The sequence below is a fragment of the Sorex araneus genome, chromosome 2, assembly GCF_027595985.1.
Source record: "Sorex araneus isolate mSorAra2 chromosome 2, mSorAra2.pri, whole genome shotgun sequence".
NCBI classification, from domain to species: Eukaryota; Metazoa; Chordata; class Mammalia; order Eulipotyphla; family Soricidae; genus Sorex; species Sorex araneus.
The window spans coordinates 277,529,933-277,557,288 of NC_073303.1; the positions used below are offsets into that span (position 1 = coordinate 277,529,933).

The 27,356-nt window shown below is 50.4% G+C and overlaps 1 protein-coding gene across 1 annotated transcript in view; it reads left to right on the forward strand.

Moving 5' to 3' along the window:
* Positions 1-756: 756 nt before the first annotated feature.
* The window catches only part of DZIP1L (DAZ interacting zinc finger protein 1 like), a 40,378-nt gene continuing 13,778 nt past the window's right edge, over positions 757-27,356 (forward strand). The window contains exons 1-10 of the mRNA XM_004603221.2: positions 757-884; positions 1,572-1,624; positions 3,387-3,517; positions 5,576-6,142; positions 11,575-11,659; positions 12,956-13,077; positions 14,072-14,233; positions 20,130-20,258; positions 23,106-23,168; positions 25,757-25,897. Coding sequence (XP_004603278.2) covers positions 5,642-6,142; positions 11,575-11,659; positions 12,956-13,077; positions 14,072-14,233; positions 20,130-20,258; positions 23,106-23,168; positions 25,757-25,897 — 1,203 coding nt within the window. The 5' untranslated portion in view covers positions 757-884; positions 1,572-1,624; positions 3,387-3,517; positions 5,576-5,641. The remainder of the gene's footprint in view (positions 885-1,571; positions 1,625-3,386; positions 3,518-5,575; positions 6,143-11,574; positions 11,660-12,955; positions 13,078-14,071; positions 14,234-20,129; positions 20,259-23,105; positions 23,169-25,756; positions 25,898-27,356) is intronic.

Here is a 27,356-nt window from a genome sequence, read left to right on the forward strand (position 1 = left end):
GGCCCGGGGTGTGGCACGTCCAGGCTGACTCCTGGCTCTGCACTCAGGGATCACTCATGGCAGGCTTGGAGACCATACAGGGTGCTGGGGATGGAACCGGGGTTGGCCATATGCAAGGCAAATGCCCTGCCTGCTGTACTATCGCTCCGCCCCAGCCTCTGGGGAACCCTTCCTCTCCTAAGCCACCACGGAGAGCCTCCTGGCCCCTGCCTTGGACCACGAAGAAAGTGCACGCAATTCTGCAAAAAAGATAAAGAAAGAAATTTCAGGGAGAGGTAGGGAGGGAGAGGGAGAGGGGAGGAGGGAGAGAGAAAGGGAAGGAGGAAGAGAGGGAGAAATGGTGGGAGAGGGAGAGGGAGAGATTTTTTTCTTTCAGGTAGTGAGAGAAGCTTAGAGACAGTTTGATGAAGCTGATCTTTGGATCTTTGTGGGGGTGCAGGCTCTCTGTTAGGGAGGCCTGTAGCTGTACATATGTGTAGACTCAATAGTGTATATGTAGATTGTATGTATTCAGACTTGAGCATGTATGCACGTGTGGACTGCAAAAGTGTGTGTGTGTGTGTGTGTGTGTGTGTGTGTGTGTGTGTGTGTGTGTGTGTGTGTGTTGGACACGGACCCCACCGCCTGCCTGTCCGGCTCCAGGCGGGTCAGCCTCTGGCCAGGATCCTGGTTTCCTAGGAGAGAAACGTGGCATTCCCAGCTCGGCCTCCTCTCCCGCCCCAGAATAACTGCTTGTCCCGGGGGTGGGGAGGCTCCGCCCCTCGGCGGGCCGGGAGGGGCGCCCGAACGAGCGGGAGGCAGAGGGACCCCACTTGGGGGCCTCTGGCAGCAGCATCCGGGGGCCCAGCGCAGATTGGCTGCCCTGTGGAGCGCATCCCAGTGGGGTGCGTGTTGGGGCGCCCGGAGGGGCCTGGGGCGGCCGAGGCGGTGCGGGGTGGGGTGTGGGGGGATGTGAGTCCGGGAACCCGCGCCTGGGACTGGCCAGCTCCGCGACCCCCATCCCTGGTGACCCAGGGGACGGGCAGGGCGGCCTGGGGGATCCTCCCGCCCCGGGGAGACGCGTAGGCAGTGGCGGGGGCGCGGGCGAGGTCCCCGCCCCGGAGCTGGGGGTGTGGGTTGGGCTGCACGGCTCTGCCCCCCCTGCTCCCCCAGCCGCTTCCTGCGTGCTCTGCCCCGCCCGCCCGCCCGGGTCTGGCCTCGCTGGGACGCGGCTGTGAAGTTTTTAACTCCTTGACAAAGAGTGAAATGTGGGGGCTTGGTGCTCTGAGCTCTGTTGGTAACGGGAATCTTGTGCTGGAACGTTGGGGGTCCCCCACCGGCGAGCTCCTGGGGTCGCCTTCGGAGGAGGTGGCGGTGCGTTATGGTCCAGGCTGGAGGCGCTGGCTAAGGACAGGACAAAGGTCCAGGAGGGGCCTATGGGGGCATGGATAGGGACCCCCAGGCTGCTGGCCTGCTTTTGGGGTTTCCTAAATCGGCCCCTGCTGTGTGAGGCTGGTGCCAGGGGCCTTCGGACAGGGTGGGGGTCCCCCTCTTCACAATTCCTAACACGCCCTGTCTGCCCCCACCCCCAGGACTCCCCAGAGAACAACCCCGGGGGAGAGAAGGCTGGTTCACCGCTGTGCAGGTAAGCAGTCTTTTGTCCCTGCCAGGCTCTCCTGCAGGCCTGGGTCTTCCCGGACCCCCGAGCCTGGTGGGTGGTCCAGAAAGGACCAGCTTCCCGAGGAGAGCAGAAACCGGAGTCCATTAGCAGAACATCCTGGGGTTGTATGAGCTCTGGGTCTTGTGCAATGGCTCTGGAATTTGGTGGATGGAGCAGGAAGCGGGGCGTGTGCATGAGCTGGCGTGTGTGCGCATGTCTGTGTGTGCGCCTGTGTGTGTGCGCCTGGTGGGGGCCTGTTCTGAATCTCCTGTGGGCTCCCTGGGCAGCGGGGTTGCCCACCACCATCCCCCTCTTTTTCAGGCTGGGCCTCCCCTGCTCTGTGCGGGCTGGAGGCCCCAGGCCCTGCAGATGAAGAAGCCAGGATTCCTCTGGGAATCCCTTCTTTAAGCTGCAAAAGCAGAGTTTGACTTTTGCCAATTCTGCCCCTGGGGAGACAGGTCTTATCTTGGCTGCTCCTGTTCTCCAGGGAGCTTACCCTGAGTTTTATTGGAAAGAAATGGGCTTTTATCAAAGATTCTTTTATTTATATTTTGTTTTGGGGTCGCACCCCATGGTGCTCAGGGCTTACTCCCAGCCTTGCACTCAGAGATCACTTCTGATGAAGCTTTGTGTGTGTTTGTGTGGGGGGGGCGGGGGTCATATGGGATGCCAGGGATTGAACCCGGGCTGGCCGCATGCAAGGCAAGCACCCCATCTGCCGTGTTATCACTCCAGCCCCAAAGACACTGGCTTTAAAAAGTATCTCTTTCAAGTGACTGGGAGCAGAAGGAGGTCTGCAAGAGGGCTGGGAGCCTGATCTGATGGCCGTTTCCCACCACCGCCCCCCAGAGGGACAGGAGGGAGCGGGGAACCAGACTGCACCCCCCCTTTAGAAAGAGGGTGAGAGGAGTGGAGAGGCAGGGCTCTAGCATGGCGCTGACTCCCACTCCTGCTGCCCTCTGGGTCTCCAGTGCTCCCTTGCTGACGGTGTATGCACCGCCTGTTTGCAAACTGTGTGAGGTCTCCTTGGCAGCCACTGCAATTAGTGGGGATGTCATGCCTGAGCTCCCAGCGGCATAGCGCGGAGGTTCCCTGGGAACTGGAGTCCGCTGGTAAATGATTGCCTGGCAGCGACCTTGGCAGCAAGGCTCCTCGGGCTGCAGGGCTGCCGGCAGGGCTGTGTCGCGCTGTCATTTTGCATGGAAGAATCAGAATGGAGGTTGGGAAACCCAGTCGACTGACTGATTTTTGTGAACATTGACTTCAACCAGTTGTGCATGTGTGTGTGTGTGTGTGTGTGTGTGTGTGTGTGTGTGTGGTGGGGCGGGGTGTGTGTTTTGGTGTTTCACTGCTGGCGGGCTGCAGTGAGGTAGGCATGCCCCCACATGCAAAGCAAGGGTGGGCAGTGGGATTTTTCTCCTGGCTGTGGGGGGGGGGCTCCCTCGGGGAGAAGTCATCTCATAATAAAATGCATTTGGAATGGGAGCGTCAATAACCTTTGCTTTGTTCCCGCCTACTAGTGGGGTTGCTGCATTTCCTGAGATCCTAATAAAGCGTCTTGGGCTGCTTAATTAGACACCTTCATCTTTCCTGATGGCGGGCAGTGATTTCGCGTCTCTCATCTCAGATGTGGGAAAGTAGTCTGATACTTCGGTCTAGAGAGAGCTGGGTGTCCCTCCCCCTGGGGGTGGTTTCCAGGTAACTGCTGCGCTCTCATTTGCTTTTGTCTTCTGCCTCTCTTAACCAGGAGCAAGAGGTGGACCCGAATCCTCAGCCAAACCCTGCGAGGTTCCAGGACAACTAGGCTCCACAGCGCTGAACCTGTTGTGATTTGCTAGAAACTCTTCCAGGCCTTGCGGGTTGGGTGAGAAGTTTCAGGTACCGTAATTTCCTTAGTGGGAGAGAATGTTGTATCATCCTCACCATCAGTGGCAGGTAGATTGGCATCATTTAAAAGCTTTGGGCCAAACTTGAGTGGAATTCTTGCTCATTGGTTAGAAGTGGAGTGAGCAGACACCGGTGCTTAGCTTCTCTAAAGCTTAGTCTCCCCATCTGTCAGGGAGGTAAATCATGGCAGCTGCATGCCAGGTGATAAGCAGCTAGAAGTGGCACTTTTTTTTTTGTCTTTTTTGGGTCACACTTGGTTACTCCTGGCTCTGCACTCAGGAATTACTCCTGGCAGTGCTTGGGGGACCAGATGGGATGCCAGGGATGGAACTAGGGTTGGCTGCATGCAAGGCAAACACACTACCCGCTGTACTATCGCTGTGGTCCAAAATGGCACTTTTAAAGGCTAGCCAAGCGTCTGGCGTAGATACAGTGCTATCATAATCTGCTAATTCCCATCACTGTGTTCATCTTTAGCTGTCAGATCCGCAGATTTCTGGGACTTCTAGTGGAAGATGGGAGTGATAGTGTAGGGGCTCAGTATGAATTTCGAATTTAGACCCTTAATTCAGTTTTCCTTATAACTGAGGGTCTGGTGGCCTTGCTCCACGTGTACATGCCAGGCTGAAACTGCTCAGTGAGCAGCTTCTACCTTTACAGCGCCTTCCCGACAGTCAGCATGGGGACAGGAACCTCCCACAAGGTCCCGTGACCCTCCCTCCAGGGGCATGCACTCTCCGGTCATGTCAGTGGCCTGCAGGATTAAGTGTGGTCCCGGCAGGCGCACAGGTAAAGCGTTTTGCCAATCCTGAATGCCGTTTCTCAGCAGTGACTCCAAGGTCCGGACGCTGTTCTGCCAGCCTCTTCCTGCTTCTTCCCAGCCTTGTCAGCTCCCGGGCTGGAATTCAGACCATGCTGTGGTCTCAGCCTTGTGGAGGCTCTAGCCGGGGCTGGAGAGGGGAGAAAGGAGACAAGTGTCCTAGGGTGATGCTCCCACAAGTCAGGGATGCCAGGGATGGAAGGGGGGGGGTCGGCCGCATGCAAGGCAAAGGCAGCTGTGGGTGGCTTGGGGCTCTGCTGAAATCAGGACCATCAGCAGTGGAAATTGTGGGCTTGTGTGAGCCCCTCTGCTGGGGGAGAGAAGGGGGTCATGGCGTAGATGGGCAGCAGAGTGTCCTGGGGACTGTGGCACGCTCTCCAGCAAGGGTGGAAAGAAAACACGCGAGAGGCTGCATAGCAGAGCTGAGAGCTGCTGCCGACCCTGGCTTGTTAATAAGGACAGGCTACATACGGCAGCCGCCTGCGCCAACGCGTAAATAGTTAAACACCAGTTCTCATATGCGCTGTCTCGGGAGGAGGGGCCGCAGGTATTGTGTTACCCTTGCCCACAGCATGCCTGGTAACCTGCTGTGGCTCTAAGGCTTGGCTTGTTGTGGCAATTGTCTCTGAGGCTTCTGCCACAGGGTTGCAGTGCGAAGGGGAGCATGGTGAGTGTTGTGTCACCTGCAGCTTTTTATTTTTAAATGACCCGATGCCTTTAGTTGAAGTGTCCCGTCTCCTCGTGGTCACGGGGTACTCTTAGCTCTGGAAGCATGTGGTGGGGAAGAGAGCCTGAGGAAGGGAGCTCTGGGTGCTGCCGCCGAGAAGGTGGGTCGTGGCATCCTGCGGGTGCTCTCCCCACCAGCCAAAGGGTTAGGGGCCCTGGCTTCGAGGAGCTCCAGGGCGCTCCCAGGTGGGGGCAGAGGTACGGTCTGCAGCCTTCGGTGTGAAGGGAGTGGGGGGCGGAAGGAATGAATGAGTTAGAGATGATGCGGGCAGAGATCTGACCTAGGTGGGAGCTGGAGGGTGAACAGCCTTGTGGATCCCACGTGGTGGGGCTCGGCCTCGGCTTCCCCCTTTCTTACCTGGGCTCTGCTCTGACCATGCGGCTGTGGGCCTCGCATGCAGCCTTCATGCCCCTCGGCCACGTGGGCTCGAGCAGGTCAGCTGTGCCGTCCTGTCCACGCAGTGCACGCCTCGCCTGACCGGGATTCTCTTCTCACTCCCCAGGCCCTCTCTCAACTCTTCGGCCTGCTGCCGTGGCCGTGGTGCCATCCCTCCGCCGTGGTCAGCCCCATGCAGTCTCCTGCCACCATTGCCGAGGGCCTCAGTGCCCCCCTCTTTGGGGCCTACACGGTCCCCCCCTTCAAGTTCCAGCCTCGCCGGGAGACCGTGGACTGGAGGCGCATCAGCGCCCTGGACGTGGACCGAGTGGCCCGGGAGCTGGACGTGGCCGCCCTGCAGGAGAACATCGCCGGCGTCACCTTCTGCAACCTGGAGCGGGAAGCCTGCAGCCGCTGCGGGCAGCCCGTGGACCCGGCGCTGCTCAAGGTGCTGCGCCTGGCACAGCTCACCATCGAGTACCTGCTGCATTGCCAGGACTGCCTGAGTGCCAGTGTGGCCCAGCTGGAGGCGCGGCTGCAGGCCAGCCTGGGCCAGCAGGAGCGAGGCCAGCAGGAGCTGGGCCGCCAGGCCGACGAGCTCAAGGGCGTGCGGGAGGAGAGCCGGCGGCGGCGCAAGATGATCGGCACCCTGCAGCAGCTGCTCCTGCACACAGGCGCACACAGCTACCGCACGGTGAGCGCCCGCGCTCCGGCCCGTCTCCCCTCCGGGGCAGTTGTCACGGGTGCTGCCCCGGGCCAGGCAGCCCAGGGCACTGACCGGAGGTGCTGTGTGTGTGACCGGAGGTGCTGTGTGTGTGTGTGTGTGTGTGTGTGTGTGTGTGTGTGTAGGGTGTGTAGGGTGTGTGCAGTGTGTGAGTGTGTGTGTGTAGTGTGTGTGCAGTATGTGAGTGTGTGTGAAGTATATGTGAGTGTGTGAATGTGTGTGTAGTGTGTGAAGTATGTGACTGTGTGAGTGTGTATGTGTGTAGTGTGTGTGAGTGTGCATGTGTGTAGTGTGTGAAGTGAGAATGTGTGTTGTGTGTGTGAAGTATGTGAGTATGTGTGTATGTGTGTGTAGTGTGTGAAGTATGTGAGTGTGTGAAGTATGTGAGTGTGTGTGAGTATGTGTATGTGTGTGTAGTATGTGAAGGATGTATGTGTGTTGTGTATGTGAAGTGTATGTGAGTGTATGTGTGTAGTATGTGTGAGGTGTATGTGAATGTGTGTGTGAGTGTAGTGTGTGAAGTGTATGTGAATGTGTGTGTGAAGGATGTGTGTGCAGTGTACTTAAAGAGAGTCTACATGTCTAGGGTGTGTGAGTGGAAGGTGTATGTTTATGAATGATATGAAAACATGTGTGTCTAATGTATGAGGTGAGTGTTTGGAAGGCACATATGTTCGTGGTTTGTGTGTGTGCAGAGTTTGTGACATGGCATGTGCCTGCATGGAAGGTGTGCATATCGGGATACTTTCACGTGTATGAATGAATGGTGTAAGTGGGCAGGAGGGTGTTTGTGTAAGGAAGTGTGGTGTTTTAAGGTTGTGTGTGAATGAAGGGGCTATATATGTGTGAGTCATGGTGTGAGTGTGTGTAAGAGGTGAGCGTATGTTTAAAAGAGATGTGAAGTGTGTGTAAAATGTTGAGTGTGTATGAGATGTGTGTGTGTGTGTGTGTGTGTGTGTGTGTGTACCCAGTGGAGCCGTGTCGTGCTGGCAGAGGGATTGTTTCTTCCCGGTGCGGATCCATCCATCTCCCCCTGGGTGGCGTCTCTGCATGAAAATCGGGGTCCGGGACAGTGGCCCTTTAGTACGTTGTCCCAGCGAGTGGGCCCTGTGCCAGGTGCCAGGGATGCAGGCACGTGCCAGGCTGGTTGCCTTTTAGAAATCATGGCTTGGTGTGGAGAAACAGAGGAACCTGCTGCAACGTCATGGAGAGAGTTGATACAACTATGACAAGAATGATCAGAGGGGCTAAATCTTCTTGACAGGAAGTGACGAATGAGCAGTCTGAGGTGACTTAGGCCAAGGGGGAAATTTTTCATTGCTTTCATGGGGAAGCCCAGTGTTGTAGGGGCTCGGGCCTGGCCTGCCTAGAGGAGGCCCTGGACTCTCGTTGAACTTGGCAGCTCTTCCTTTGGTCACCAGATTCTGTCCACCAGGAAGCAAGAGGAGGCACTTGTGTGGCCAGATTCGGGCTGGAGCGGCAGAGGCTCCACTGAGGTGTCTGGGGCCCAGCCAGACTCCCCGAGGCTGCTGTGGACCCCGGTCTCTGAGCCGGCGTCGGGGCCCAGGAAAGCTGTGTTTACTTCTTACCCATAGGCTCGGGACTGGACTGAGAGTAGGGGAGGGGGATTCCCCCGAGGGAAGCTGAGGTGCTGGTGCGGGAGGAAGAGGAGGAGGCTACTGAAATGAGCATGGGTCCCTTAGAGGTGGAGAAGGTGCGGCAAGGCTGAGGAGCCAGGAGCGGGAGAGATGGAGAGAGGGAGAGAGGGAAAGAGGCAGAGAGAGAGAGAGACAGAGAGAGAGAGGCAGAGAGGCAGAGAGGGAGAGAGGGAGAGAGGGTGCCTTCCTGAGCTGAGGTTTAACTTAAGACGGGGCCCATGAGCCCAGGCAGTGGCAGACAAGGAGAAAGAGGACAATGCAAAGTGGGGGGGGTGCGGGGGGGCAGGCAGGAGAGGAGGGTGGAGCCGGCCAGGGGGCTAAGGCCACTCTGAAAGTGTGTGGACTCGGGTTTTTTCTCTCTTTTTTTTTGGGTCACACCTGGCGATGCACAGGGGTTACTCCTGGCTCATGCACTCAGGAATCACTCCTGGCGGTGCTCAGGGGACCATATGGGATGCTGGGAATCGAACCTGGGTAAGGCAAACGCCCTACCCACTGTGCTATCGCTCCAGCCCCGTGGACTCGGTTTTTTTTTTTTGTTTTTTTTTTTTTTTTTGCTTTTTGGGTCACACCTGGCGATGCACAGGGGTCACTCCTGGCTCTGCACTCAGGAATCACCCCTGGCGGTGCTCAGGGGACCATATGGGATGCTGGGATTCGAACCCGGGTCAGCCGCGTGCAAGGCAAATGCCCTACCTGCTGTGCTATCACTCCAGCCCCTGGACTCGGTTTTTGGAGGAACACTCAATACTGTTTTCGAAAGAGGCCAGACCAGTCGCTGTTCCCAGTCGCAGTGAATGAGGGTCCCTTGTCCTCGTATCCACGCCAGCACTGGCTGTTCTTGTTCCTTCTGAAGTGTGTCAGTCTCTGTGGTGAGGTAACATCTCATTGTGGTTTTGATTTGCATTTCCCTGATGATTCATAATTTTTGAGCATTTTTTCATATGCCTTTTGGTCGTTTGAATTTCTTCTTTGAGGACGTTTTTGTTCATCTTTCTCCCCAGTTTTTGATGGGCTTAGATTTTTTTTTCTTGTAAGGGCTGGAGCCATAGCACAGCAGTAGGGCATTTGCCTTGCACGCAGCCGACCTGGGTTCGATTCCTACTGAGAGTATCTTGCCCGCATGATAGAGCCTGGCAAGCTACCTGTGGCGTATTTGATATGCCAAAAACAGTAACAAGAAGTCTCACAATGGAGACGTTACTGGTGCCCGCTCAAGCAAATCGATGAGCAATGGGATGACAGTGACAGTGACAGTGAAAGTTCTACAAGAACTTTATGTGCTTTATATATCCTGGATATTAACCCTTTACGGGATGAGTGACAGGCAAGTAATTTCTTCCAGTCTGTCTTCTCCTTTAAGGTGCAGCTTGTGACTTTGTATATCATGGAGATTCAAGGGGGAAAAAGACAATAAAATTAGAAAGAAAGAAAGGATGGAAGGAAGGAAGGAAGGAAGGAAGGAAGGAAGGAAGAAAGGAAGGAAAGAAGGAAGGAAGAAAGGGAGGAAAGAAGGAGGGAAGGAGGGAAGGAAAGAAGGAAGGAAGAAAGGAAGGAAGGAAGGAAGGAAGGAAGGAAGGAAGGAAGGAAAGAAGGAAGGAAAGAAGGAAGGAAGGAAAGGAAGGAAAGAAGGAAGGAAGGAGGGAAGGAAGGAAGGAAAGGAGGAAGGAAGGAAGGAAGGAAGGAAGGAAGGAAGGAAGGAAGGAAGGAAGGAAGGAAGGAAGGAAGGAAGGAAGGAAGGAAGCATGTGGTCTAGGATCTGAGGGCAGGTGGCTGCCTTCGGGGGGCAGAACTGTGAGTCCACTGCCTGCAGTGGGGATGGGGCCCAAGAAAGCAGGTGGGGTGGAATGAGGGGAAGGGCTAATAAGATGCCTTATTAAATATTCCCCCTCCCACCAAGGCACAATCTTTCAGATTCATTTGTGTCCCTTTAGACTTCCTGAGTGGGAAAAACCTGCTGATTCAGGTTGTATCTGTTTGGATTAAGTTTAGTCAAACTTAATCCCTATCGGTGACAGGGAACCTCAGATCATCACCGTTTGAATCAATTGAATTTTTGTTTTCTTTTGTCATCACCAGGGTCTACAGGCAAGCAGTCTAGTCTGGTATATGCTATACAACTGTAGAGCCTCATTCATTCTTTTTCAGCCTCATCCTGTGCCCACTGCCTCATGGGTCAAGATGACTGCCTGAGCTCCAACCTTCAAGTCCACATTCTGTTCTGCAGGGGGGGAATGGGGCAGGAATACCTGGACTCTTTAATGACACCTCCAAGGTCACTTCTGCTTGAATTTCAATGGGCAGAATGCGATTCCTGTGGCCACATCTGCTTGAAGAGATGCTGGATGTATGTTTATGTTCACTCACCTCATGACTAGCTATGAATGAGGATTTTTATTACAAAGGAAAAGAGGCAGATGGGTGTGGGGGGGGCGCAACTGGTAATGTTTGTTACATTGGCTCTGGTGTAAAATTTCAAATAATCTGCCCTCTTACTCTGATCAGCTGGTAACAGCAGTTTGTGGAGCTAAATGGATGGCTTGGAAGGTTTCTGGTGGAAGGACAACAGGAGTGAGCTGGCAGTATCTGAAGCGCCCAGGAAAGGGGTGTGGTCAGGCAGCTGTATGTTCTCCTTCTGCTCCCGTGGCTTCTCACCCCCGGGAGGGCCCTGGGCATTGGTGTCAAACAAGTCTTGGTCTTTAATTATGGAAAATTTCAAAGACACCAAGGTCCAGGGGAAAATAGTGAGCCTTCATCCACATGCCATCCGGGTCAGCATCATCTGTCCGTATAGTGAGACTTCATCGTCGCACCATCAGCCCGTGGCCAGGATGTCGCCTTTGTCCCTTCCCCATCAGCCCCTCTCCAGCGATGCCAGTCTGCATTGCTGAAACCTGTAGTCCTAGAGTTTATCTGCCAATGCTTCCGTCTCTTTCTCTAAAAGGCTCTTTTTAAAAAATAAAGCTATATTTTTATAATGGCTTTGGGAACATGAGTACAAAAGTGTTAAAGGCGATGTCATTGATGTGCAAAGGTGCTGCACCCCTGTACCACTGAAGCCCCCACAGCCCTTGTGTCACCGCTGGGACTCCCACTTTTCACATGAAGTCAGTCCCATCATCACGTCCTGGAAAATGATAGAAATTCCTTAGTGCTATTAAGTTCTCGAAATTTACAGTTCCCAATACCTAGGACACTGGTAGTGATGTAAGGCCCCTTGTGTGATTCTAATGGGCAGATTTTTTTTGTGTGTGACTATAGTTGGGACCTCTGTCTGAATAAAATCAACTTGTTTATTTCTTTTATTTTAATTTAATTTTTTTTTGTTTTGGGTTTGGGGCCATACCCAGCTGTGCTCAGGGCTTACTCCTGGCTTTGTGCTCAGGGATCACCCCGGCAGGCTTGACGGACCATAATGGAGCTGGGGATCGAATCTGGGTCAGCTGCATGCAAGAGAAGCATCCTACCTGCTACATATGATCTTTCAGGCCTAGAGCATCTTCATTTCTGAGGAAGGGGCCCAGCCTGTGGGCCTTGGGGTGCTGGTATCCCTTTGGCTCCCAGGACGTGACCTTGCTGTGCGTCTGTCTGCCTGGGACTGTGAGTGGGCACTCTTGCAGTGGGTCTGTTTGGCTTCCCAAGCCTACTTTGCGCATTGTGTGCTTGGAAAGGGAGTTCTGACACCACGATCTGCCAGCGGGCGCCTGATCTAATGCTGTTTTTGTCCCTCCTCCACTCATACAGTGCCACCTGTGTGACAAGACCTTCATGAATGCTACCTTTCTTCGGGGCCACATCCAGCGGAGGCACCAGGGCCCGGCCGAGGGCGGTGAGTCCAGGTGGCGGTGGGGGAGTCTGGGTTGCTCTTCAGTGGGTGGGGACCCGAGTACCCCTGCCATGCGGTCTTAGAATCTCAGCGACCACCTGAGAAAGGGGCGCTCGTGTGGCTGGGGGACACCCTAGGGCTGGCATGGAGAAGGGCTGGGAGTGAGGCCGACCTGATCTCAGCTTAATCTTTTATTTTTTTATTTTATTGAATCACCGTGAGACAGTTACAAGCATTCATGTTTGGGTTACAATCACACAAAGATCAAACACCCATCCCTCCACAACGCACATTCCCCACCACCGATATCCCGGGTATACTCCCCTTTCCCACCCTCCCCCTGCCTCCATGGCAGACAATATTCCCCATACTCTCTCTCTACTTTGGGGCATTATAGCTTGCAACGCAGACACTGAGAGGTCATCATGTTTGGTCCATTATCTACTTTCGGCACACATCTCCCATCCCAACTGGTTCCTCCAGCCATCATTTTCTTAGTGATCCCTTCTCTATTCCATCTGCCTTCTCCCCTCTGCTCATGAAGCAGTCTTCCAGCTATGGGGCAATCCTCCTGGCCCTTGTATCTACTGTCCTTGGGTGTCAGCCTCATGTGATGTTATTCTATACTCCACAAATGATGATCTCAGCTTAATCCATCTGTGTGATCAGCTCAGTGTGTCCCCTTTGTGTCTTGGCGGCCTTTAGTTCCACTCTTCCGTATTCCAAAATGCTTTAACAAAGCTTTTCCCCAGAGATTCGCATGTTTTGAATCTATTTCAAAAGATTCCATAAACCAAATGTTGAAACAAATACTAAAACCATCAATATAAAAAGCCCATGAGATAAAACATTTTTTTAAATGATTTCCGTCATTTCAATTTTCTTTGCAATGGTTTGGGGGTTCTTGTTGTGGGCCTCCCAAGTCGTGCTCAGGGAGTGCGAGGACCACTTCTGGCAGTGCTTGGCCAACTGCGCAGGTGAGGGGGCTGCTAGTACCGTATCTGGCGACACTAGGAGCCCTCCAAGGCTAGACCCAGTGATGCTAGAGAAGCCCTGTGGGCCAGGCCTGACCCCGGATCAGGTGCACGGCCCGACTGCCCATACTATCGCCCAAGCCCTAAATTTAGAATTTTAAAATAGCATCATGTTAAAAAAAACCATCATTTACCTAGATCCGATGCATTTATTATATATCTGTAGTTCTTCATTCTCCCTTGGAGAACAGAGAAAAGCAGATTACATATTTAAATAATTCTTTCTCAAAAAGAGCCTGTTCCTCTCTCTGTGTGGGCCTCCCAGGAAAACAGGGGAAGCAGGAGCAGCCTGTGGAGGAGGTGTTGGAAGAGCTTCGGGCCAAGCTGAAGTGGACCCAAGGGGAACTGGAAGCCCAGAGGGAGGCCGAGAGGCAGCGGCAGCTCCAGGTGGGCAGGGAGAGGCCGCCTCAGGGCCCTGGACACAGTGACATCAGGGGACCCCCTTGCGCATGTGTGTCCCACCCGGGCGGGCTTCCCTTAGCTGGTAGAGCCAGGAGGCCACTCTCCTGGCTGCCCAAGTAATGCTAGGCAGGGGCTGGAGTGATAGCACAGCGGGTAGGGCGTTTGCCTTGCATGCAGCTGACCTGGGTTTGATTCCCAGCATCCCATATGGTCCCCTGAGCACCTCCAGGGGTAATTCCTGAGTGCATGAATCAGGAATAACCCCTGTGTATCTCTGGGTGTGACCCAAAAAGCAAAAAAAAAAAAATGATGCTAGGCAGTCTGGGAAGGAACATGTATTTATTTTGCCAGACCTGAGTAGAATGAGTTGTTCCCTGCAGCACCCTCTGAGGGTGTTTGGAACTGTATTTTTATTTTTCAACTACACCTTTAGCTTATTTTTTTTTTATTTTTCCCCCCTTCCCCCCACCTCCCCAGCCCCCCACCCCACATGTGTAACTGGTAAATTTCACTTTATTTTCACTTTACTTTGATTACATTCAATATTTAAACAAAAAATTCACTATTGATTTGGAGTTTCTCCCACCTTTAGCTTATTGAGGACAAAAACTGTGTCCTACTCTAAATGCCCCAGAACCAACCCAGAGGTGCTCAGTAAGCATAGAATAAAAATATTTAAACTTGTCTCACACCGACTTTTGTTGTTTAGAGCTAGTGTATATTCTTCAGTATGCATTTATTGAGCACCAACCATGTCAGGGCTTGTGAGGAATCTGAAGAGAGAATACGGAATCCTTCTCCTCCAGGGACTTGACAGGTCAGATGCGGTCTGACCCACTCCAAGTTTAAACAGCGGAGCTGGCATGGAATGTTCTTTAACTCTCTGTTGGGACTTTCATGGACAAGGGGCACTAACAGGTTCCCAGTAAATGTTTGCCTTGATGTGCACTACGACTCCTTGTCCTTCCTTCTCTTACAGGAAGCAGAGATTACTCGCCAGAGAGAAACAGACGCCAAGAGAGAATTTGATGAATGGAAAGAGAAAGAGCGGGCCCAGCTCTATGGAGAAATAGACAAGCTGAAGCATTTATTTTGGGATGAATTTAAAAATGTTGCTAATCATAATTCTACACTAGCAGAGGTACCGACATAAAAACTGCTTCAAAGTTCTGTTGTTGATAATCTGTTTATTTGCTCTCAAGACTGCTCATTTCTGAGCTTGTGTGAGTGTGTGTGTGTGTGTGTGTGTGTGTGAGTGTGTGTTTGTGTGTTCTACAAACATGGGCATGGGCATTCTAGGGATTTCATTCGGAACCTCTTACCTGTAAGGTATGTGTTCTCTTACCTGCCACAGGGGATAATACAGTGAGGTCCAATCCCAGAGGGCAGTGACTAGATCCCTGCTCTGATATACTGAGTGTTGACCTCAGGCCAATTATTTCCTGTGCCTCCAGTTCTTTCTAGAAGGCAGGTTGCCCAAAGGGTTGGTTGAAGTTAAACACAGCACTTAAGATTATCTGGTATGTAGTAAGAACTCCCGACATATCTCATATCTTTGGCTCTATCCACTGCAAAAGAAATGTTGCAAAGTTTTTTTTTTTTTTTTTTGCTTTTTGGGTCACACCTTGGTGATGCACAGGGGTTACTCCTGGCTTTGCACTCAGGAATTACTCCTGGCGGTGCTCAGGGGACTATATGGGATGCTGGGAATTGAACCTGGGTCGGCCACGTGCAAGGCAAACGCCCTACCCGCTGTGCTATCGCTCCAGCCCTGAAATGTTGCAAAGTTTAATGATGCATTGTTGGGGTTTGTTTTTGGGTACACCCACGCCCAGTGGTGCTCAGAGGATCACAGTGGGGCAGAATCAAACCAGAGCCTCCTGCGTGCAGATCAACCCCTGAGCCGTTTCTCCAGTTCATGTTTTCTCCTAACAAGTATTTTCTGGGGAAATGCTGGCTGGCTAAGTGACAGGCTCTCTGTGACAGGGTCTGCGTGGGGGGACCCCCCTGGAGCTAATGTTTAATGTTTACAGATTGCATTTGCTGCTTCCCAGCCTCGTGCAGAACACTTTATAGTCACTAGCTATTAATTTCCATAACAACCAAATAATGATAACATTCTCAACATTGGCACATTATTAGCTCATACATTTCTTTTTTAAAAGTTTTTAAAAAACAATTATTCTATTCCTCCTTTGCAGGTGAAGCATTGAGGCCATGTAACTTGTCTAAGGTCACACAGTTGTAATTTTGTTACACAACTTTAACTGTAAAGAGGTGGACCCGGCCCCTCCCTATCCCTCCCTCTCTCCTTCCCTCCTTCCTTCCCTATTTCCTTCCCTTCCTCCTTCTCTCCCTCCCTCCCCCTCTCATGTCTCCCTTCCTTCTTTCCTCCCTTCCTCCCTCCCTACCCCTCCCTTCTTCTCTCCCTCCCTCATCCCACCCATCCTTCTTTCATCTCTTTCTTCCTCCCTCTCTCCCTTCCTCTGTGCTGGGAATCAAAGCCAGGGCCTCACACATGGCGGCCCGTATTTCACTGCTAAGCCCCAATCCCTAGAACTGGAATTTAAATACAGCCTCCAATATGGCACTGTTGGGAAGGACGAGTAAGGAGAGGATGCTAAAATCTCAGGGCTGGGATGAATGGAGATGTTACTGGCCCCCGCTGGAGTAAATCAATGAACAATGGGATGACAGTGACAGTGATACAGTGATACAGTGATTAACTTATTTATTTTTACTGACCTTTTCCCATTTAGACGCTGATTTGCAAAGCTCTCAATAATAGATTTCCAGGCTTACAATGCTCTGAATCCCCTCACAGTGTAAGAGGCCCTCCACAGGCTCTCCCCCAAGATCCCCACCCTTCAGCCCACCTCCTTTTTTTAAATTTTAAATTTATTTATTTTTTAATTAGTGAATCACCGTGAGGGTGCAGTTACAGATTTATACATTTTTGTGCTCATGTTTCCCTCATACAAAGTTCGAGAACCCATCCCTTCACCAGTGCCCATTCTCCACCACCAATAAACCCAGCATCCCTCCCACCCCCCAATCCCATCTCCCTCCACCCCACCCTGCCTCTGTGGTAGGGTATTCCCTTTTGTTCTCTCTCTCCAATTGGGTGTTGTGGTTTGCCATAGGGGCATTGAGTGGTCATCGTGTTCAGTCTCTAGTCTACTTTCAGCACGCATCACCCTTCCCCCATGTGGCCTCCAACCACATTTTACTTGGTGTTCCCTTCTCTATCTGAGCTGCCTTTTCCCCAGAATGTGAGGCAGCTTCCAAGCCATGGAGTCAACCATCTGGTACTTATTTCTACTATTCTTGGGTGTTTATCTCCTACTCTGTTATTTTTATATTCCACAGATGAGTGCAATCTTTCTATGTCTGTCTCTCTCTTTCTGACTCATTTCACTTAGCATGATACTTTCCATGTTGATCCACTTATATGCAAAGTTCATGACTTCAGTTTTTCTAGCAGCTGCATAGTATTCCATTGTATAGATGTACCAAAGTTTCTTTAACCAGTCATCTGTTCTAGGGCACTCGTGGTTTTTCCAGATTCTGGCTATTGTAAACAGTGCTGCGATGAACATTTAAGTCAGCCCACCTCCTTAATAGCAGTTTAAAAATTTATTTTTTGGGGGGCTGGAGAGATAGCACAGCGGGTAGGGCGTTTGCCTTGCACGCGGCCGACCCGGGTTCAAATCCCAGCATCCCATATGGTCCCCTGAGCACGGCCAGGGGTAATTCCTGAGTGCAGAGCCAGGAGTGACCCCTGTGCATCACCAGGTTTGACCCAAAAAGCAAAAAAAAAAAATTTATTTTTTTTAAATAGCAGTGTGGGTCCATGTAACTCATCTTGGTGCTCTAATGATTTAGTTAAATACAGATACCTCACTTTGATACCACTGATGTCTCCAAGGTCTCTGGTCCTTATCTCTACATCACCTCCGGACTGCCTTTTCCTATATCTCTCTTTCCCTGGACTTTGTATCACTCACATAGGGCAAGATCTTTCCTACCTTTGATATCTTACATTACCCTGTCGTGTTATTTTCTATGCCATAGGTAGGGAGAATACCCATAGACATCACTCATTAAACTTCAAAGGCTCTGCCCTTTTACTGTCTTCACTGACAAGTTCATTCAGGAAAACATTTTTAAAGTTACCCCATGGACACTGTCTTTCCATATAAATCTGTATGACTAAAACTGTCAGGGAAAATGTTTTGAAGATTAATGTTTCAGAGTGCATGTAGTGCCTACGGAGCCTTCTAGCATAGGAGAACTTTGTTTTCTATGAAAGGAGCTATTTCATAGTGTTCTTCTGAGTCATGACATAGTTTGCCACAGTAACCCCTAGGTGGCAATTCCAGGAGTGTTTGCTAGAAATGCCTGTAGCCTTGGCCATCCATCATCTTAGTCTGAAATGGAGAGCCAAGGATGGAAGGTGATGTGATTGGGTCAATAACCATGTTTTTTTTTTTTTTTTTTTTTGTGTGTGTGTGTGTGTGTACCCCTGTCTTCCCATTCTAGATGCTACCCAGTGTGCTCAGGCATGGTTTGTGGGGGATAAGATGAAGGATCTTATCTCTAGCACACCTCTAGCACGCTCCCTCTCTTGCCCCAGCTCCTTCAGCATCCTTCCTGAGCTCACAGCAACCTCTCCTTACTCCACAGTGAGCTGGCTGACGAGATGTTCCCTTGCGTTTGTGTAATTGTTGGGGAGGACAGACCCAGCAATGCTCAGGGGCTACTTCTGGGCCTGTGCTAAGGGGTCCCTCCTCGTGGGACTCAGAGAACTATATATGGTGCCAAGGATCGAACCAGGGTCAACCACATGCAAGGCAATTGCCTTAACCCCTGTACTATTTATTTGTCTGGCCCTGGTACTTAGATACTTACTTTACTACGTATGTATTTGTATTTCTGTCTCCCCTTCTTTTTCTTACCTGACACCTATTATCTTCCTTTTATTAAAGTATAGGCACCGGGGCTGGAGAATAGCACTACGGGTAGGGTGGTCGACCCTGTTTAGTTCCTGCCACCCTATACGGTCTCCGGAGTTAAGCCAGAAGTGATTCCCTGAGTACAGATCCAGGAATAAGTCCTGAGCACTATTGGGTACGAGCAAAAAACAAACAAAAAGTTCCAGCAACAAAGATGTAAACTGGGTAGAAAAATCTGTGTTTTGGAATAATTATTTTCCTAATTTATTCTAAAAATTCTGAAATAAAATGGATAAGAATGAATTTAGACTAAAAATATGCAAAGCAGCTCATTTCTAAAGCACACAGAAGATTCTCTATGATATCTATAGGGCCAGTGAGAGCTAAATACATTTTGAAAACATTTCTCCTCAGAACTTTCTCATATACAGAAGTCTGGGAGCTTCCCGTGGCTAAATTATTTGATTAAAGTGACAGCTTTATTCTATTTTTTCTTTTAAATTTTTTTTGAGGGGCTGGAGTGATAGTACAGGGGGTAGGGCATTTGCCTTGCACACGGCCGACCCGGGTTCGATTCTCAGCATCCCATATGGTCCCCTGGGCACCACCAGGAGTGATTCCTGAGTGCAGAGCCAGGAGTAACCCCTGTGCATCGCCAGGTGTGACCCAAAAAGAAAAAATAATTATTTGAGATACCATGATTTACAGTACTTTTAATAATTTGATTTCTTTTTTCCTTTTTGGGATACACCTGGCAGTGCTCAGGGCTTACTCCTGACTCTGCATTCAGGAATCAGTCCTGGAGGTGCTTGGGGACCACAGAGGATGCTGGGGATTGAACCCAGGCCTGCTGCATGCAAGGCGAATGTCCTTCCTATTATATTTTCACTCCAGCCCCAATAATTGGGTTTCTCATATATAATGTTCCAACACCACGGCCAAGAGGGAATTTCAGATTAAGTATAGGGTCCAACCGGCTGTGGCAGGAGGTCCTTGGGGAAAGGGAAACCCGTGAAGGCCTGTCTTGCCCTGAGGCCGGCTGTCTGCTATGTCATGAACAGCAGAGTGTTAGTTGAGAAGCCAGAGCTGGGCCTATACTCGATAAAGCGCTGCACTCCACAAATATGCAAGGGGATGACAAATGTTTGACAACTCCTAATGTTGCTTTAGTAGAGGAGGAGTGTAGTGTTGGCAAAAATGACTCCAGGTAAAATCCAGGACCACAACTCCCTTTATATTTCAAACTGGGCTGCTGAGTTTGTATCTAGTAACATGTATGAGGATCGTTACTATTTAATGACTTCAAGAGTGACATGCTTAAGGGGTTTGAGCGATAGCACAGCGGGTAGGGCGTTTGCCTTGCACGCGGTCGACCCGGGTTCAATTCCCAGCATCCCATATGGTCCTCTGAGCACTGCCAGGAGTGATTCCTGAGTGATGAGCCAGGAGTGACCCCTCTGCATTGCTGAGTGTGACCGAAAAAAAGGCAAAAAAAAAAAGTGACATGCTTAAAAGCATAACCAGGGGTGTGTGGAAAGGCTTCCCTCTGACCATGCCTTTTCCTTCCGGTCACACAGTCAGAAATCACTGAGCCTTGCTCTAAGCCATGGAAGGCCAGCCATTCCTGATGATGGCCAGAATGTGTGTGTGTGTGTGTGTGTGTGTGTGTGTGTGTGTTGTGTGTGTGTGCGCACGCCTGCGCATAAGTGCGACAAGAGTCTCCAAGGAATGAGCCAAGTTCTTTCTAGCTTCTTTGAGACTGAGGAAGAAATGGGGCAGGTGACACGCAAGCTCTGGGGTTTCAGCCTAGCAGAATTTCAGTGCAAAATAATCATTCAAATTATGCATTTGAATTCTGGGCTTCCCGGGAACTTGGCCCTCCCCTGTAGGCCTGAGCTCTCAGCTGAGTGCCGGCCAAGGAGAATGTAGACTTTGGGTGGCTACTCACAGTTGTGTCAATACTGAGGGGTGAGGAACCGGGGGTCTGTGGCTAGGGGAACGTGGGCCTTGACACTGTTCGAGGTTCAGCAGAGAGCCCCGGAACTAGATCTTCACCTAAATCCTTGCCTGGCCTTTCTCTAGAAACTACAAGCCCTGCAGTCTCACGCTGTGACGGAGTCCAACCTTGGGTCTTTGCGAGATGAGGAGCCTGAGGAGCAGCTGAGGCAGGCGCAGAAGCTCCAGGCCCTGAAGGAGAAGATGGACCTTCAGGTGAGCTGACGGGACCAAGCCAGCCAAGAACCATACTGTCTTCCAACAGAGTCGTTGTGTTTTGCCCACTATTTTTAGCCAAGTTCTCTATTTTACAGAACTACCAGGGGAGTTAGGGTCAGGTAGGGTACTCGGGAATTTCAGATGAGGCTGGTGAGGGGTGTATTTGCACTATCAATTTGCCTGGGGTGTTTTCCAAAAACACATATGGTGGCATCTCTTTTTTGATATGGTTGCTCTCATTTTTATTCCAGTGAGTTCCAAAAACCTTCTTAGTGTCTTTTGGGTTTGAGGATATTTGGGGTGGATCTAGCAGTGTGACGGTGAAAGTTTAACAACCAACTCTCTGGAATCAAAAAAGGATTTTAGCCTTTGCCATTAACGGGGTGTCAATATGCCCACCCTAGCTGATTCCATATTATGGGAGGAAAGCACCGAATACAGAATTGACCTGTGTACCATCTGCTCTTGTGATCGGGTATGAGACACTGACCACCGCTGGGTAAATTTTACCACCAGTCAGTTACCTATGTTCTGTAATCTCTGATGATTCCATTACAGGGAGAGGAAATTGGCATGGTCATTAAATCACGGTCTGCTTTTGTTTCTGCTCTCTGAGTTCGTTAGGAAAGAACTTAATGTCTAACTAACAGTCTAAGTTTGACATTAAGAACAAAGTCATTATTTTTATCTGAGCCCTAGTCACATTCCTTTGCTTGCTTTCCAATTGATTTCCTTACCAACCTGTGAGTTTGTACAAGATATAACAATTAACCCAAACTTTCGTCACCCTTGTTGTAGTCATTCCTCTGGTTTTCTACTGGTCTCTCCGCTCTGCTTATCAAAATCTTGGCAACACGAAAATTAATCATGTTTGTGTGGCAAAATGATCAAATTAAATCCATCTTTCATTTCTGAATAGTTTGTTGTTTGCATGTGAAATGCAACCGAGTTTTCCATGCTGAATTCGTGGTCTATAATGTTACTGAATGTGTTTATTGCTTCTGATGTGAGGCGTCTTTAGGAGTCCCTAAAATATGATTATATCTTGGCAAACAGAGAAAGTGTTGATTTCTTTGTTCAAAAGCCAACTTGAATATGTTTTATTTCTGGTCCTTGCCTCATTGCTCTGACTTTATGTCTACTGCTATCTTAAATATAAGTCATGAGAACAGTCTTCCTTGTCTGTTTTTTTTCTGATCATTCTGGGCAATTGTTCAGCTTTCACCGTTGAGAATAATGTGAGCTCTGGGCTTATCAGTAATAAAAACCTGGCTTTTATTACTTTGAGACTTTGTCTTTTTTTTGCCCCATTTGTTGACATTTTTTTTAAATCGAGAAATGATGTTGAGTTTTGTAAAATGTTTTTTTCTGTACTACTGAGATACATGTGATTTATCCCTTGTTATGTTAATATGGCACATTGCATTTATTGATTTCTATCTGTTGAGCCTTTTTGTTTGTTTGGGGGCTGCACCCAGTGATACCAGGGGTTACTTCTGGCTCTGCAATCAGGAATTACACCTGGCGAAGTTCGGGGACATATGGGATGCCAGGGATCAAATCAAATCAAATCTGGGTTGGCTGCATGCGAGGCAACCATCCTGCCTACTGCACTAACACTCTGCTCTCCCCTGCCCCCACCTGTTGATCCATTCTTTTATCCAAGAGATGCGCCTTTGTCAGGTGGTAGTTTCTCAGTCGGTCCCCATTCCACTAAGACTCCAGGTGATTTGGGCCAGTGGCAGCTAGGCCTTCAGAGCATAACTCAGCTGTCTGTGTCTCTCCGACATCAGTCGTGAAGCTGGGCTGTCACTTCTGACTGTAGTATCCTCATTTCTGCTCTCATACTTTCTTGTGTTTTCCTGACTACCTGTACCATCATTTCCTTTGAGCTCATTAAACTGCGTCATCATGGTGTCTCTATGGTCATCCTCTGAGGGATGTGAGTTGCCTGGTACTGGTTTTCCAGTTACTCGTCTTCACTCATTGAGCTTGCTGGACCTCTCCATGGCTCCCTCATTGTGTTTGCTGTGTTCTGAGGGTGAATCTTTGTAGTCTGCCCCCCAGGGGGAGCTCTCACAGGGACTAGGCTGAGAGATCCTCCCCCTTCCCCGCTGGTGCTCCCCCAGAGATAGGAAGTATCTGTGTGTGATGTGTGAAGTGTGATGAGCAGGGTACTGATGTGGCCTTGTGACTTGAAGTGTAAGCAACGGCAGGTAGTTATGGGGTGTGAGAAGTGGGTGAGCAAGCAGAGGGCTTGGGGCATAGAGGGTGGCCTGTGGAAACAACTCACTTCTATTTTTCTGTAGTTAATACTTTTCTGTGATCCATCTAGAATTTGGGCTGGAGCGATAGCCCAGCGGTTGGGCGTTTGCCTTTCACGAGGCCGACCTGAGTTCGATTCCTCCGCCCCTCTCGGAGAGCCCAGCAAGCTACCGAGAGTATCGAGTGCGTGTTGGATATGCCAAAAACAGTAACAATAAGTCTCTCAATGAGAGACGTTACTGGTGCCCACTCAAACAAATTGATGAGCAACGGGATGACAGTGGTGACAGTGGTGACACCTAAAATTTATTTTGCTTCAAGTTATAAAATAAGGTGGAAGTTAATGTCCACATTTAAACATATAAGTATATAGATACTTTTAGCCAGTTCATTACTTGCCTAAACACCATGAGCCAGTCTTCCCCCTAACTACAATTCCATTTTCCCCATCTTTCCGCTTCCTATTCTTTTCACTGCTCTCTGCATAAACCGAACCATGACTCTTGAATTCCTTTAGCTTGATAATTGACACCATCATCTATCGGAGCCCACTGAATATGCTTCTCATCCCCTCCCCAGAAAACAGAATGGAAGAGAAAAATGAAAGAACTGCAAGAGGAGCACACAGCCGAGAAGAGAGAGGTAGTGTTCCCTGGGAGTCGGGTAGGGGGCTCTGTTTCTGAGGATTTCCCCTCATCCTTCATCCTTAAGCCCCCCTCCCGCCATCTTTCATGGCCCCCCACCCCCCACCTCCTGCCTTGATCTAATTGGCAGGTATTTTGTAACTGATATTGTTCCTGGATACTGGCCACCAGCAACCAGAAAGATAAACTCTTCTTCCTTGTTCTTCCTTGGTGGTTGTCCCATCCCACGGGACTTGGTCAACGTGGGTGGCCGGGAGAGGGTGCGCGAGTGAAAAGGAGACAGACACAGGAGGAAAGAGACAGACACAGACAGACACAAACGAATGGGAGCAAACTCCAAATTTATTTCTCCTAAGCTAGTCTTTTATAATTGATTATCTGAGGCAGTGGGCAGAATGGGAGAATAGCAAAGAACACAAACGTTTAAGGAAACTGGATGTGGGCCCTTGATGGCAGTTTCCCTGGGCATTGTTCTGTAACCTTCAAAAGGTACTCTGATATTTTTTCCCAGGAAGCGGTTGTTCCTTAGTTGCAGGACAGATTGTACTGCCATATTGGTTCCCAGGCATTGGTTCCTGGCAGGTGGTGCTGGCCACCCCCAGCCAGAAAGGTCAGCAGCTTCCTTGGGCAGGATCAGTGTCTCCCAGGCTCTCACTTCTGAACCAGCTCATTTCCTTGAGGTTCCCTCTGCGGTGACCCTTCTGCCATCCAACATGGGATTGTTTTAATCTCAGGTGAAGTTCCTGGTGATTTTCTATTCGGGTTCTTTTTCGAAACACTGCCCAGGTCTCTGTGGGCCTTTGGGACAATTCACATGAGTCTTAGAAAGACCTTAGAAATGAACAGTGGTAGGCAGCAGGCAGCAGGCCTCAGGACGGAGGAAACAGTTTCTGTAAAAACCCTCTGAGGTGGGGCTGGAACGATAGCACAGTGGGTAGGGCATTTGCCTTGCACGCGGCCGACCCGGTTTCAATTCCCAGCATCCCATATGGTCCCCTGAGCACCGCCAGGAGTAATTCCTGAGTGCAAAGCCAGGAGTGACCCATGTGCATCGCCAGGTGTGACCCAAAAAGAAAAAAAAAAACAAAAAACAAAAAACAAAAAAACAGCCCCTCTCCCCCAAAAAAAACCCCTCTGAGGAGGAAGCAAGTTGAGGAGGATGCTGATTAGTCCACGTCCTGGATTCCGCCTGCAGCCAGGGACTCAGATCAGCGTTTGGCACTTATTAGATATCCATACCCCAGAAGCCCACGGGATGATGTTATCAGAAACCTTTCAACGTGGGAAATGTGCTCGAATGCACTATGGCAAAAGCAGAGGCATCCTGCCATGTTGCTGGGAGAAGTCTCTCTCCCATGCTGGCTTCGTCCACCTTTCCCATCCACACCTGACATGTGACCTCTTCAGTGCTTTCCAGTATTTTCTCTTTCAGTGTTTTTTTTTTAACTTTAAATTTTATTTTCATAAGGTTTGTTCACATGAATTGATTACATTCACCATTTCAACACCAATTGCACCACCAAACCACATTCCCGCCACCATTATTTTGAATTTTCCCACCACAGCCTGCCTACCACAGGCAGATGCTAGATAATTTATTTTCTATTGCTTGTTATGAATATCACGAAGTGTTGCGCGGCCACAAAAGTGTCCATGTGCTCCTGGAATTCTAAAATTGTAAATAATTGGGGTCCAGAGACACCTCTGCAGTGAGCTAATCAATTTGAGATTCATTCCTGGGTCTCTGATTTCCAGTGTTTTCACTAGTTTCTTTCTTTCTTTCTTTCTTTCTTTCTTTCTTTCTTTCTTTCTTTCTTTCTTTCTTTCTTTCTTTCTTTCTTTCTTTCTTTCTTTCTTTCTTTCTTTCTTTCTTTCTTTCTTTCTTTCTTTCTTTCCTTCCTTCTTCCTTCCTTCCTTTCTTTCTTTCTTTCTTTCTTTCTTTCTTTCTTTCTTTCTTTCTTTCTTTCTTTCTTTCTTTCTTTCTTTCTTTCTTTCTTTCTTTCTTTCTTTCTTTCTTTCTTTCTTTCTTTCTATGCTTTTTGGGTCACACCTGGCGATGCACAGGGGCTACTCCTGGCTCTGCTCTCAAGAATTACTCCTGGCGGTGCTCAGGGGACCATATGGGATGCTGGGAATCGAATCTGGGTCCGCCGCGTGCAAGACAAACGCCCTACCACGCTGTGCTATCGCTCCAGCCCCATTTTCACTAGTTTCTTAATGCGGATTGAGAGAAAATGAGATTATGACAGTGTCTTCACGTCTTTTCACCTAAACTCATTCATTACTTTTCAACTGACTGTCTTTAAGGCATGGGGCAGGGGTTGGGGTGGGCTTACGCCTGCCAGAAAGCCCCTTTCCCCGGCTCTTTGCAGCCTTATTCCATCCTTGCTCTCGAGGCATCCCCAAACCTACCCCCAACATAGACACGCCCCCCTCCTTAGAAAGCCCCCTTCCCACTGCGGCCCGTCCCGCTGACGGGAAAGCCTGGCCACGTTTGCCTAAAGGCCGTACGTCCCACTGACACTGGCCACTCGAGGCCCCTGTGCAAGCATCACACTGACCTCCCGGCCCACCTGTGCCCCTCAGCTGCAGGAGGAGAACGAGAGGCTCCAGGCCTCGCTGTCTCAGGACCAGCGGAAAGCCACGGCGCAGGCGCAGCGCCAGATCGACACCCTGCGCGGTCGGCTGCAGGAGCAGGCGCGGCTGCTCGCCGCCCAGGAGCAGACGGTAGGTCTGCCCGCTGCCCCCCGGGGGGAGTTAGGGCCCGGGCCCCTTGTCATGGCACTGGCCTCCTTAGTGGGGGCTCCTGGGGAAGGAGAAGAGTCCCCAGGACTGGGTGCACAAAGGCGCAGGAGCTGTCCGGCCTCCCCCCAGCTGAGGACAGGCTGATGGGTCTCAGGGACCACAAGTGGGACACCCGGCTTCCTCGGGGGCTGCATCACTGCTGCTCGGCCGCACTTCTGGTCGGCAGAGCTGCCTTCTGGTCTTATTCTGACAGACAACAGGCTACTGGAGTCAAGTGGCTCCGTCAAGACCACGCAGAGCGTAGGGCATGTGGCCTTGCCCATACGGGTGGGCACACGCCAGTTCTTACCTCACCCGTTTTCAGTGAGCACACGGGAGGAAAAGGCTTCTTCCCCAGACCCCTCTCCCGCAGCGCGCCCCCGTGATCCTCCACCTGTTATCCAGGAGTTTTTGCTCCTCCTGCGCTCAGCTGCCTCTTCTGCACGCAAGGGTTTCCTTTGCCCTCACTGCACCCTCCTGAAGCCTCCGGTCCTGGCCTCACCTCCACACAGCTTCCCTGGACCCAGCAGCCCCGTCTCTCCCCAGCCTCCTCTTCCTGTTCCTGCAGCCCTTGCTGTCGGGGATCTTCTGCTCGCCCTGTCATGCTTTGCTCACTTAAGTCGGCGTTTGGCGCCTACTCCACTCTGGTTTCCTATCCACCGGGAGACTCACGGCTCTGACCACTCCAGGGATTATCTGAAGGTTTCCTCCCGACGTTACCCAGACCCGTTTCAGAATGCTTCATCCAGGAACTCCTGGGCTAAACACAACAGAATAAGATGAAAGAGGTTTATTTTTATTGTCACATCAAGAGGTGACAGTTGTTGACATTATTGAGCACTAACATCATGCCATCCCAAGTTCACATTAACATGTGTGTGTTGTGAAGTGCTGGGAATCAAACCCAGGACCTCACACGTGTGGCACATGTGCTCCATCACTGTGCCACAATCCTGGCCCCAGACTCTTTCCTTTTACTGTCTTTAATGTTGACTTTTGTACTCAGGCTTGTACTCATCTCTGCAAGATGGCTGTCATTGGTCCAACCATCACAACCATATTTAGTAAGAGAAACTGATTCAAAGCCCCCTTGCTTTGCTTATATTTTGTCAAAGCTGTGTCACGTTAGAAGATTAGAAAGTGAATACTTTGTTTTATAGCTTCTAGAATAGAGTGAAGAAAGGGAAAAATAGAAATGAACATTATCAGTAGATAACTAGATCATCAGCTCAAGCAGTGGAGGGGCTCTGCCGTAAGGCAGGCAGGGTGGCTCACTGGCTCACGGCAGAAAGCAGCTGGGTCTGGGAATGATCTAGAAGCAGATACGAGGTGGTCAGGGGTTTCCCCTGGATTGGTGCCTATTTCCTTTTCTATCTGCTTCCATGTCTGCTTTCCATCTGCT